This window comes from Nycticebus coucang, chromosome 2, assembly GCF_027406575.1.
Source record: "Nycticebus coucang isolate mNycCou1 chromosome 2, mNycCou1.pri, whole genome shotgun sequence".
Lineage (NCBI taxonomy): Eukaryota > Metazoa > Chordata > Mammalia > Primates > Lorisidae > Nycticebus > Nycticebus coucang.
In genome coordinates this window covers 94,896,752-94,910,578 of record NC_069781.1, presented here as the reverse complement: position 1 = coordinate 94,910,578, position 13,827 = coordinate 94,896,752, and the positions used below count along the sequence as shown (strand labels likewise).

Below are 13,827 nucleotides of genomic sequence, written 5' to 3'. Positions count from 1 at the left end.
CCAGGACCTGTAAATGTTTAATAGCTCAGCATAATATTATGTAAGCTCGCTGCAGGAAAAGGCAACTTTCAAGACAAATAGAAGTAGGGCTAGTAGATGCTTATAAACTACTGTACTGAAAGAGTCAGAGAGGCTCACCAAAAGTTAGAATTCAGCCTATTTTTAGTCAAATGAATTAAAATATTGGGCCTGTTATTACTTTAGACCTAGCAATAAACACTGAAGGATTACATGTGTGTATATATACATATGTTCAGTGTTGGCTAGTTAAAAAGTTAATTTTGTAGTATGTCAAAATTTGAAAGTAAAAGTAAAGACATGAACTAACGGTTTTCACCTCTCCATTTCTTAGTGACTTTCTGATTAATGTTCGTCCCCCTTTCCTTTTGGGTAGTTTTGGTAAAGAGAACAATGTACTTATTACGTATACCCTGATGATAGCAAATGGTCCAGCTGTCATTCAGGAAAACCTATATTGTCAAGGCTTATTGGTGACCACGTCTAACAAAATTCTATCCAGGTGTAAAATGTTTTTATTTCTCACGTAGTTGTTATATAATAAATTTTAATGGCTTATTGATAGGCAGTTGACTGTTCTGTCATGGAGGAATACAGATTTGTTTAATAATCTATAGGTATGATGCCATTTTTCTTGGCTGACGTTTAAGATCAATTCTAACCAAATGGGGGGAATGGCACATAACTGAAAATTATTTCAGAAATTTTGCCAGGATTCATTTTGAAGACTAGACACCATAAAATAGTTCATTAGTACTGTACTAAACGCTCCTTGACAAGGTCATCACACCACTTGCCCCTCCAAGTGCAGGAGCATAGCACTCAGGTGCCACCTGAAGCTACAACTAGAGGCTCCTGTGGCATGGACTGATGTTCTTTCTGGAGGTAACTAATTTGATACTAGATGTTAACATTTTTCTTCTTAATGCTAGTATAAAAGCTTAATAAAAGCACGTTATATAATTAATTTTATTGTTTTGGGGAGGTATTTGATTTTAACATGTACATTTTATTTATAATCAAATTATGGTTGATTTTAATGTGTAAACTTGGCTTTGTGTTTTTTCTGTAAGAACTCTAACCAAAAATATAACTTGTTTCATATTTTTACATAGTTAATTATAATGAACACATTCTTAGGGCAAGTAAAAATGGCTTACTTTGTAAAGTAATATTTAGTTACTTTATTTCAGTTAAATTTGAAAATGTTTGATCTGTACCTGTATTTTAATGTAAAGTCTAGACATCCATGGAAGTGATCCCTCAACTTGGGATTTCACTTCTTTGCTTTTTATTAAAAACACAAATAGGTCAAAAAGAATTCTGACTAGTAATGACTCTGCTATCATTGTGCTTGCCTTTCCCATTTAGGTTTTCAGCATCTCCCCCTTCTTCATATGGAGACAGAGTCTCTGTTGCCCTGGGTAGTGTGCAGTGGTGTCATCATCATAGCTCACTGCAACCTTGAACTCCTAGGCTCAAGCAAACCTCTTGTCTCAGCCTCCTGAGCAGCTGGGACTATAGGTGCATACCACGGCATCCAGCTAATTTTTCTATTTTTAATAGAGACAGAGTCTCACTCTTGCTCAGGCTGGTCTTAAACTCCTGAGCTCAAGTAATCCTCCTGCTTCGGCCTCCCTGAGTGCTGGGATTACATTGTGAGCCACCACATGGCCAGCATCCCTTTTTAGTAGAGGTCTTCTCCAGAAATGGACATACTATTCAGAACGTGGTCTGGCCACGTTAAGAGTAAAAAGGGTCACATGTTCTCTGTATATGCTATTCACACAACTTAGAATTGCATTTAGGTCTTGGGCATGCTAACCTTTTTACATCTGGAAGTAAAGGTGATATAAAAAACAGCTTAATTTATTAAATGTTCGATTTGAGGGTCTTTGTCTTCCAATCAGTAACAATTGATTATTGTTACATAAAATGAACCCATGTTGCTTTGAACATTTTGTTCCCCCTGATGCTTAATCATGAAATATGTTGTGGCCGTTGGCAAAAGTGAGAACGTCAGCATCCTTGGCTCCATGTAATAGCTTGTGGTCTATTGCCTGTGCATTTTTTTTTTTTAATTGCCTGGGCATTTTTGAGCATTGCCAGCACTCAGGTAAAGTGGTCTCCTTTATTACCAGGTCATCTCGCTCTTCCTACGTAGATGAGGACTGTGACTCCTTGGCCCTCTGTGATCCTATGCAGAGGACCAATTGTGAAGTTGACAGCTTGCCTGAGAGCTGCTTCGACAGTGGCTTATCTACCCTGAGGGATTCCAATGAGTATGACTCGGAGGTGGAATACAAGCTCCAGAGGGGATTTCAGAGGACACACAGAGCTCAGGAGAGCTTTGGAGGTGATGCTTCGGACACAGATGTAAGCCCCAGAAACCACTGCTCTCCCAGGCCTTATGTTTGATTGAAATCTATCACTGGATTTGCCCTTTTTCTGTCATAGAAATCCAGTTTAAAGGTCATATATATGAAGCATGGTCAGAAGAATGTTTTTTTCCTCCACCAAGTTAGAGAGAAGTTCTCATAGATTGCCATTCAGGGCCACTCTGTTCCATGACAGCATCAACCGTAGATTCAGCTGCATATTTTTCTTCTCTTTCATCCATAATTTATTTGTATGTGTATATGTATAATGATGGTTTTTAAACTACTGACTTTTTTTAAAAAAAAAAAAACAGGTTCCTGATATAAGGGATGAAGAAACATACGGTTCGGAAGGTGTGGCTTCTGTCTTAGACTGGAAGCCCCCAGGCTCTGTTAGTGAAGGCAGCATTGTCAGTTCATCCAGAAAGCCCATCTCCGCACTTTCCCCCCAGGTAGGTGGTTTCTGAGACAGTCTTATTTATGAACACTGATGGTTTTCTGTGCTATGTTACTGCCTTTATCACCCGCTGTGGCTTTTTTCCCCAGACAGACCTAGAGGATGACAGCTATAAATCTTCCAGCTCGCAGAAGGCTTACAAGATTGTGCTTGCCGGGGATGCTGCAGTGGGGAAGTCTAGTTTCCTCATGCGACTGTGCAAGAATGAATTTCGAGGAAATACAAGCGCCACCCTGGGTATGGCTCCTATGTTGTTGAAAGTACAAAAATGACCCTCCTTACCTTGGTGTTTTTTTCCCCTTGGGGTTATAGACACAGAAGCACTCATCTCTTTCCCTTTTTTTTTTTTTTTTTTGTGATTTTTTTTTGGCCGAGGCTGGGTTTGAACCCGCCACCTCCGGCATATGGGACTGGCGCCCTACTCCTTGAGCCACAGGCGCCGCCCCATCTCTCCTTTTTTTTTCTGTGTGTACATACACGTTTATAGATGGGTGCGTGTCTGTGTCTCTCTTTGACTATGGAACGGTCCTTCTCTAATGTGGCTGAGGCTCAACTGTAGGAGAAGAAGACTGACAAAGTACAGAGCTGTCTGCTTAGCCAGTTGGATGAACTGGACCAAGTTTAGAACCTAAGGTGTCAGATTCATCTATTCAGCTTGTGTTTCCTGAGTCCTTCTAAGAGCTGAAGACTATTGTAGGTGCTAAGGATAAACAATGAAGAAAGCCAGCTAACTGCCAGCCTGCAGGGAATTTACATCCCAGTGGAGGGGAATGCACAAAAAACAAATATGATAAACTAGAATTTGGGGAGAGGTGCAGTTTTACACAGGGTGACAAGGGGAAAGCCTTTTTGATAAGATGTCATTTGATGTCAAATAAAGTGACAAAGGATATAGATGGCCCATTTTTCACTGTGTTCAGAATCATAGCCAGATGTATGTTCCCTTCCCACCTTCACGCTAGAACAATAGAATGAAGTAGTTTCCTGACTTCCCAAATTTGCGTATCAGCAAAAGGAGTTGGATGTGTGTAAATTATCATTTTTTTCCTTCTACTTCTAAAGCGTTCTTACTGTGATAACCAGAACTGGAACAGATCGATTGCGTTTTCACAATGGGTGTCTTTGTAAACGTATGGTTTTCTGATACCTTCTTAAACTGTGTGGACATGTGGGTGCCTAAAGGAAGAGTCATCTCTTGATGTGTTTACATTGCTAGAAATAGTAATTTAGTAGGTTTAAAATTAGTTCTTAATTATTTATTATGAATAGGTTAAAAATTAATTAGGAAAATAATTACAAATGATGGACAGAAGGAAACAGAGATAAGAGAGAAGCAGATCAGGGAACCCCCAAATCTGTTACAAAGTGACAGCCTACCAGCTGACATTTTCAAGCAGACTGTCTGGCCTGAGCTTCACCCCTCCCTAGCGCGCTCGGCTCCAAGGTCTCTGAACACTGAGAGGCCAAGCTCCGACAGGTGGGAACAGCCGGTTGGTTAGATTTATGAGAAAAGGTGAAAGGCGCTAAAAACAACATGAACACTTTGATGTCAGGGGGGAGAAAAAGTCTCTCTGGGAGGTAAGGGGAAAGTGCCCCTCCCCTGCCATTTCTCAATATGACACAGTGCCCCCACTACTCACAGGACTTCCCAGAGACTTCATTACTTATCCTGAGATTCCTGTGCACATTCACATGGGTGTCATGCTCCTGTCCCAGGCTCTGTTTATGTTAAAATAAAAAATAACTTAGAGTGATAAAAATAAAAAATCAGTACAATTAAGATAGTTAAAAAATAGTTTGATTAGAAAATACAAACCCAACACGAACTGTGACATAAGGGTTTAGCCTCCTCATTTAATATATGTAAATAAAAACAACTAGCCCAGAGCAAGAGGCTGCCACCAGTCCTCGCACTTGAAGGTGGTCAGTCACCCTGACCCAGCTCTTTCAAAAAACTTCCTCTTTATGTCTTGACTATTCATTGCCCTTATCTTCTCGTTTCCGCCAGTCACTTGGAAAGAACTCATTAATTTAGGGCTGGTCCCCAACAATAACAAAGCTGACAGTTCACTTCAATTTGATTCATAAAAAGACTACAGTATTTGGTTGGTAAAGACCATGGTGCATGTACATATATATGTATGTGTGTATATGTGCACCCACATTTATTTATACATACTAATTCATTCACACACATACCTTCATATACATACGCACATACAGATACATACACACATAGACTCATAACATTCACACACATACACACATGCACATTCATACATGGCCACCCATACACACACATACACACACACAAACATGAAACATGACTGACTTCATCATCTGAGAAAATAGAACATAGATCTTTTTCCTTTTGTCCATAGATTAAACACTTCCCCAAGTCAGCCAACCTACAGATGGTGCACCTGCATGCACCTGCGTGGTCTAACTTATAATTAGTATCTGAAGGTCAGTCTCCTTAAAGGCCATGTTCATTCCTTTCTACCTCACTGAGCTTTGGCTTATTGTATTTCCCCTCGTCTAAACAGGGCTTGAAAGTAAAAAGCCAATGGAATTATTTAAGTCACGTTCCCCATCCATGTGTTCTTTTGCAGGAGTTGATTTCCAAATGAAAACCCTCATTGTAGATGGAGAGCGGACGGTCCTGCAGCTCTGGGACACGGCTGGTCAGGAGAGGCAAGTGCTTCGCATAGACAAGAATCGCAGGAGACTCGATGCTCTCTATGCTCGTAATTCTATAATTGTGACATACTTTATCATTATACAGATAATTATAACTTTAAGAACGTTTGTTTTCCCTCATCCTCTCCTTCATTATCTGTGGGTCGTGTGAGAATGGGGCTTTTAAGCTTCCTTTGAGCTGCTGTTCACCTGGGACCAAGGGAATGCCCTTTCCTAAATAAGAGACGACATTCCCAAAAGCACTGACAGTGTAAGGAGCTTGGTTGTGGAATAATAAATGATGGACAAGAGAACCAGTCAGCCCTCGTTGTTTAAAGGGCAGAGGCACCAAAACCCAAGTATCAGATGCACATCTGGTGATGGTTCTTTATCTAACATACACTGCTGATAACCAGAGCATAAAGCATAGGTTTTGCTTTTGTCTAACTCTGTGGGGACAGCACCTATTCAAATGTTTAACAAATGAGTATGGGATGCCTGCATCTATATCGGGCACTATTTGGCACGGTAAGATTCAGTGGAGCACAGACACAATTACCTGCCTGCGTGGAGCTCATATTCTCTAGCAGACGGGGAGTTTCAAAGTGTTAATAATTGTGGTTGACCTGGCCCTATTTAAAATACTCAGATGGTCCTACACTTGGTCTAGAGATCGGATGTGTGCACTGAGGTGTGCTTGTCCCCTGGGGAATCTTCCCACCTCCACATGTGCGAAGCTGCTGGCCTGCGGGTGTTCTTCATTGTCCGTTCTTCCACCCACACACAACACTGCCTTCCCATCACCCCAAAATGTCTCTCTCTAGTGTATACCTCCTTCTAGTCTCCTCCGCGTCCCCCATGGCAGCTCTTAGTACTTTGTAGTTGAGATTGAAATTTTTTTTTTATTTTTATTTTTTATTTTTGGGGATTCATTGAGGGTACAATAAGCCAGGTTACACTGATTGCAATTGTTAGGCAAAGACCCTCTTGCAATCATGTCTTGCCCCCAAGATTGAAATTTTTAGCAATTATGTTCTCAACCTTGTCTGGGTTATGCTTTGGGGTGTGCAGACATTCTTGGGATTGTTTGGTAGAGAAAATGAATGGCTTTTCTGGCTTTTCTCAGATTCTCATCCTGTTACCTTTCCCCGGGTCCTTTGCGGCCTTGGAGATGGCTGTGTCACAATAATGTGCTGCAGTTAGATTCTTCTCGATTGGGCCTGGTTTTAGAAGATGAGGGGAAAAAGAGCATAAAAGAGAAGAAGGATGAGGCAGCACAAAGTAACTGATTATTTTCTCTTTCCCAGATTCAGAAGCATCGCCAAGTCTTACTTCAGAAGAGCAGATGGCGTTTTGCTGCTGTATGACGTGACGTGTGAGAAAAGCTTCCTGAATGTACGAGAATGGGTAGATATGATTGAGGTAAGGCAGCGAGATGGAGAAAAAGAAACTGCATGCAGGAGTTGCAGGCTGTCTTGGAAAATGCTCTGGCTCTTTTCTGTCAGAGTGAACTTGATTAGGAACCACTGATGCAGGGGCTTCTCCTATCAGGAAGAACTGGAGGCTAGGGGCAGAACTGGCAGCCCTGGTCTCTTCCTCAGGAGTTGGGCAAGTTTCCCCGAAGCCGAGGACACGATAGAAGGGAACTTCTGGGAATAAAGCTTCTGGGTTTTCGTACAGATAAAATCAGAACCCCATGTAAGCCAATCAAACGTAGGTAACCTTAGAAGCAGCAGCTCTTACAAACAAGGCGGTGGTGTGGTCAGGTGTGTAGTATGGTCGGCTGTGCGTGAGAAGCCCGGTGAAACACCGTCTGGGTGTGGGATGTGCTGAAGTCCACGTTCTGTGGCATCCGTCTTCTCAACCTCTTTCTAGGTGTGGTTTGGGGGTCTTTAGATGCAGCAGGGCACTACTTGGGATTTCAAATATGTAGGGTAGAGTCTGTTCTTTCTTTGGTTAAATGGGATGGTGTGTTTTATCTGAAGACCTTTGATATCCTCTGGTTTCATGGTAAATAATTTTTAATTAATTATTTATTTGAGACAGAGTCTCACTTTGTCTTTCTTGGTAGAGTCCTGTGGCGTCACAGCTCACAGCAACCTCAGACTCTTAGGCTCAAGCGATTCTCTTGTCTCAGCCTCCTAAGTAGCTGGGACTATAGGCACCTGCCACAACACCCAGATACTTTTTTTTTTTAGAGATGATATGTCGCTCTGGCTCAGGCTTGTCTGGAACCTGTAAGTTCAGGCAGTCCACCTGCCTTGGCCTCCCAGAGTGCTAGGATTACAGGCATGAGCCACCACATCCAGCTGGTAAATAATTTTTAAAAGTAGGACTTTGGCTACATTTAGCATCCTGTCAACAGGTGTTAATCCACATAAGACTACATTTCAAGGTCTGCATACTCTCTTGAAAAATCCCCAGATGATGGATCAATTGTATAGAAATCATGCTGCCATGGGGGCAGGGGTCACACTGGCCCCTCCGGCCCACCCATCATGGGGAACATGGAGCCTTGGTGTATTTTTTTTTTAATGAATCAATAGCAGTGTCCAATCCCCCAGGGCTCATTCCTGCCTATATCCACAGTGGCTACAAGCAGGATCCTGGGGCTGTGGCTGCAGCTCAGGGCAATGGCAGGCCAGATTGTGGGTCTCCAGCCTTGCTTGGCCTTAGGGCTGGCAGCTGGGTCCTGGGGCAACCCATCTGGTCTCTAAGGTCAAAGCTGGATTCTCAAAAAAAAAAAAAAAAAAAAGAAAAAAGAAAAATAAACTAGTGGCTAATACAGCTTCTCAAGTAAGTGTATCAACTGTAACTTTAATGGGCATCATTAAGTTACATTAGTGGCCAGAGAACCAATTGCCTGCTGTCTGATCTCAAGTTAGACTCTGGGAAATGTTCTCTTTCTAACTAAAGAAGTAACGTGAGAGACAACTGATTGTGATGGCGGTAGACTTCCATAAGGATAGGGAAATGTATATTTTTTTCTACTGGAGCTTGACTTAAAATGATGACAAACGCAGTGAAAATGTGCTCACATGTATGTACCATTTTTACCTTGCATGATTCCCACATATTCTGTTCATCTTTCTAACATCTGAGAAAGAAAGAAATGTTACTATCAATTTTTTTTTTTTTTTTAATGCAGTTTTTGGCCGGGGCTGGATTTGAACCCTCCACCTCCGGTATATGGGGTCGGCGCCCTACTCCTTTGAGCCACAGGCGCTGCCTGTGTTACTCTCATTTTTTTTATGAGAAACCAGAGGCATGGAAAACACATGGCCCTTGCTTATACTTATTAGTGATGTGAGGTAGAATGGGAGCCTCTGTCAGACCTGCTGAGCCAACACCGGTTGCTACTTCGATAAAGTACCAAAGTTAGCAGTAGGTTCCTAGAAGCCTGGATGCCAAGAAGGGAATTCTCAGGGATGGTCAGTGCACAGAGGAGTGGTGGCTACTCAAACTTTGAATCTTTCAATTACACTGAAGAAAAGGAGGCTTGAAAGGCAAGGTCAGCATGGTGAGATGGCTTGTAGGCAGGTGGCCCACGGCTGTGGCTTCCTGAGCACCTGCATGTGGTGGGAACATTTTCAGCCATCAGTATTGCCTTGTCGTAGGGGCTGAAAAGGAATAAAACTACAGACAAGGTGAACTCTTAAATTCTTTGGTAGAGCAAATTAGATACCATATGGTAATTTGATTTTCACCTTGGGGAAAAAAAGGGCACAATGAAGCTACTCCATGGTTCACTGTTGCTAATTTGAGGCAATCCTAGGGGACAATTAATTTAGAGATACTTTGTTTTCCTTTATTTTATTTCAAAATATTAAGTGGGTACTAATGTTTTTGTTCCACGGACACATTATATGAAGCAGATGTCAGGGCTTTCAGTGTGCCTGTTGTCTGGACAGTGTTGATTGTGAGCAATAGGCATGTTTGTATCCCTTGCCCTACCCCTATTTTGCCCCTTTTATAATTTCCAATGTGCTTTTATATCTTTATGCTCACGTGTACCTGTTGTTTAACTCTTGTTTATTAGGGAGAACATAGGGTGTTTATTTTTCCATTCCTGAAATACTTTACTTAGAACAGTGGACTTCATTTTCATCCAAATTACTGCAAAAGACATAATTTAATTCCTTTTATGGCTGAGTAGTACTCCATGGGTTGTATATATACACACACACACAAATACGAAAACATAGAGGATACGAAAAAAATGAATACACGTTTTAAGAAAGGAAAAAAACTATTAAATTTGTAATACTCAAAGTCACATTTGACTTCTGCAATTATAGGAGATACAAGGTACAATTCACAAGATAACAGACATCGGGATATATTATTACAATTTTAATGTATGTTATATAACAAATACATAAACACAAACACCACATTTTATTTAGCCATTCCTGAATTGATGGGCACTTAGATTGATTCTGTATCTTTCCAGTTGTGAATTATGCTGTGATCAATATTTGGGTACATGTGTCTTTTTGATAAAATGACTTTTTTCCCTTTGGGTAGATATCCAGCAGAGGGATTGCTGCATTGAATAGGAGGTCTACTTTTAGTCCTTTTAAGAATCTCCACAGGGCAGCACCTATGGCTCAAAGGAGTAGGGCACCGGCCCCATATGCCAGAGGTGGCAGGTTCAAAGCCAGCCCCAGCCAAAAACTGCAAAAAAAAAAAGAAGAATCTCCATACTGTTTTCCATAGGGGTTGTACTTGTTTATAGTCCTACTAACAGGAATATAAGCATTCCTTTTTCACCACATCCATGCCAACATCTATTGTTTTTTGACTTTTTAATAATGGCATTTTTGTGGAAAACAAACATCACATGTACTCTCTGATAAATTGGAACTAACTGACAGAGGGAAGTAAAAGTCATTGGAAATCAAGCAGGAGCAGGGGGAGGAGCAAAACCCAGCTAACAGGAACGATGAGCCCTATTCTGATGATGGGCACTTTCACAGCCCTGACTCAAGCCATGTAACACGAACGTTTGTATTCCCTTAGTATTTATAAATGCATGAAGGAATGAATACTTTAAAAAACATTTTCCCCCACAGACACATAAAATAATAATGGCCATTTTGACAGGGGTAAGGTGTTATCTCATTGTGGTTTTAATTTGCATTTTAGAGGGACAGTTTAAATATGGCTGTATTTATATGCGGCCACTATAAATATGGTTAGAAACAAAAGTTGTAATCACTGGAATAGGCCAGAGGAGTGAAAAGCAATAGACTCAGTGGTGAATGACCATCTTAATTAATTGATAACCTGGTAACCCATGGTGGAAAACCACAGGGGTATAAAATCTTGTAATAGAATTGTAGATAAAATAAGATCTGGCTATTTGTTTACCTGTCATGAAGAACTTACTGATCAAATATCTGCATCAACACTGAATGGAGACACTTGGGATGTGAGCTCAGCTGACTTTGACATGTTCAGAAGCAGTTTTCAGGGGTCCTCTCTGTGCTCATGTGCTCTTCAGGGGTCTCGGGGCACATCTATTAATGAAGCCCTGTCCTTATGGAGCTTGTGTTCTGCGGAGTTGGGTAGTGGAAGTGAATAGACGACAAGGAACAAACAGAAAAAAAAAATAATATGCTAGAAAGTATTATTGTTAGAGAAATGAAAAGCCTTAAGATGAGGATGTGGTCTATGGTTACCATTCATATGATCAGATGGCCTCACTGCAAAGGAGATATTGAAGTCAAGATTTGAGGTGCTAGTACTTACCTGCATAACTTTGGAAGTCACTTAGGTGCCTAGGTTCTTAGCTTACTTAAATGAATATTTGACTAATAACTTCCAAATAAGGCCCCCTTGCATCCTGAGGTGATCACCACAAAACAGTTAAGAGCGTAGGAATGGGTACAGCCGCTGGCTTTAACTCCGTTGTTTAACTCCGTTCATTCCCTTCTCCCCTTTGTTTTTGTTGCACTCTGGTGCCTTCAGTCAAAGGAAGGTCGTCTGCAAAGAAGGGACGTCAACTATAATTTCACTTTAAAGCTCATTTCTTGATCCTCTTATTAGGTGTAGTGCCAAACCAAATGAGTGCTCAGTTGAGTCACGACAAGGAGTTAACTTCCGCGTTTTTGTCAGGGCTGCTGCATCCCTTGTTGAGGAACCAGAAACCCATGTGTCTGTGCTGGGTCAGGTTTTCACCTTGGACTCTCACCATAGCCTGTCCAGGTGGGCTGTGCCTTTGTTAAGCCCTTCATTTCTCAGAGTGGGAGTCTGGGGCAGAAACCTAAAGAGACCTGCAGGATATCACATAGCCAGTGAGCAGTCAGCTGGTGGGACGGTGGGTCTCAGACTTAGCCCTGCCACATTCAGGAGGTCTGCTGGGACCCTGCCCATATGCTAATTCAGGGGCATCGTTCTTAGAATCTATTACTTTGAGTGATGGGTAATTTGGCTCTTTATAAGAAGAATGATGACCTTTAGGACTTATACTGTATTTTGCTTTTGTTGTTAAGCAGAGAGCAGGTATGGAACTTTCAAACTGTTTTTATGCCATTATAACTGAAGAATTACCTGTCTGTTTGGTACCTGAGATGGTGAACTTGACCTGTAATCACCGTTGCTTGAAGTGAAAGTTGTAGAAACTGATATGGCAGTGCAACCAATGTCATTCTGTGGTCATGCCTCTCGAGTGTATTGGTTTGTAGTGCTCTGTGAGCAAGAGACAAGAGATTAGCACATCTGTTTTTCCTTTGTTGTAAAACTGATTAATTGCAGCACCTTTTACCCTCTCTTCATTAACCTCAGGGCAGAGCATCACACAGTGGCAAGGATTATGGTGTCAGGTTTTTTTTGTTTGTTTGTTTGTTTTGAGACAGTCTCACTATGTCACCCTCTGTAGAGTGCAGTGGCATCACAGCTCACAGCAACCTCTAACTCTTAGGCTTAAGCGATTCTCTTGCCTCTGCCTTCCATGTAGCTGGGACTACAGATGCCTGCCACAATGCCCCGCTATTTTTTTGTTATTGTTGTCATTGTTGTTTAGCAGGCCCTGGCTGGGTTCAAACCCACCAGCCACGGTGCATGTGGCAGGGCGCCCTAACCACTGAGTTATGGGCACTAAGCCCTGGTGTCAGTTTAGACCAGGTCCAGGCCCTTACATGTTCATATTTAACCACACTGAATTTCAGTATTCTCACCTGTAATTGGGGAAAAGTATGGCTGTTTTGAGAGATGTTTGAGGTTTGAAGATACCACCACTACGTCACTTGTCACATGGGGGCGGCTGGAACATAGTGGCTGCTGCTGCAGGTGCCGCCGCTGCTGTCCTCAGCGTCCTCATGTCTCTCACGTTCAGTGCTTGATGCTTCCCTGTTTTCCTTTCCCCTCGGTAGGATGCCAGCCCTGAGACTATTCCTATCATGTTGGTAGGAAACAAGGCTGATCTTCGTGACACTGCCGCTGCAGAGGGACAAAAATGTGTTCCAGGATTCTTTGGAGAAAAACTGGCCATGGTAAGAGTGAGGGTGGGTGTGAGCTGGAAGAGAACGTATCAGTTTCCTGGGCTCGGAGTCTGTGGCCTTTCACTTTTGCTTGTGAGGTTCTTTGTTAAACCCCGGAGTCTGTGGCCTTTCACTTTTGCTTGTGAGGTTCTTTGTTAAACCCCACCCTGTTTGATGGGGTATTGGTCCTTCTTACATAGTCACGACCCCCCCCCTTTTCATGAGTGTAAGTAATGATGCTAGGTAGGGGTCAGTCCCTCTTGAAGGCAAAATAGTCACAATTGTTCCCCCTCTAAGTTTCTTTGACAAAGAGGAGCTGAAATAAACTCACCTTACCTCCTCCCTCTCACCCAGTTCCTGGAATCCTTCTCCAGCCCTGGAATCTAGGTAAAGGATAAAGAATGGGTGTCTTGTTTTAAAAAAATGGGTTTGTGGCTCCAGAGGGTTACAGCGCCTAGGGGCAGAAGATGGTGTGGTGCCTCTGTGCCTCCCCTGGGCGGGAGGGAATTGAAGACTTCTTTGTGCTTAGTGGAATAGTCTAAAATTAACTTTTGGTCATGGATTTGTATACAGGGAGAAACATACTCTTATTTAGAATATGACTGTTTTTTCTCCCACTATCATCTGGTTTTATGTATTTATTTTTTTTGAGACAGAGTCTCATTTTGTTACTAATGGCATTAGCAACACAGCAACCTCAAACTCTTGGACTCAAGTGATCCTCTTGCCTCAACCTCTCAAGTAGCAGGGACTAAGCTGCCTGCCACAACACTCAGCTATTTTTAGAGATGGAGTCTCGCTCTTACTCAGG

General features: G+C 42.0%; 1 protein-coding gene across 1 annotated transcript in view; it reads left to right on the top strand.

Moving 5' to 3' along the window:
• The window catches only part of RASEF (RAS and EF-hand domain containing), a 91,489-nt gene that overhangs the window by 58,710 nt on the left and 18,952 nt on the right, over positions 1-13,827 (top strand). Inside the window, exons 10-15 of the mRNA XM_053577465.1 lie at positions 2,160-2,394; positions 2,711-2,848; positions 2,943-3,090; positions 5,466-5,547; positions 6,840-6,954; positions 12,909-13,028. Of these exons, the coding sequence (XP_053433440.1) occupies positions 2,160-2,394; positions 2,711-2,848; positions 2,943-3,090; positions 5,466-5,547; positions 6,840-6,954; positions 12,909-13,028 (838 nt within the window). The remainder of the gene's footprint in view (positions 1-2,159; positions 2,395-2,710; positions 2,849-2,942; positions 3,091-5,465; positions 5,548-6,839; positions 6,955-12,908; positions 13,029-13,827) is intronic.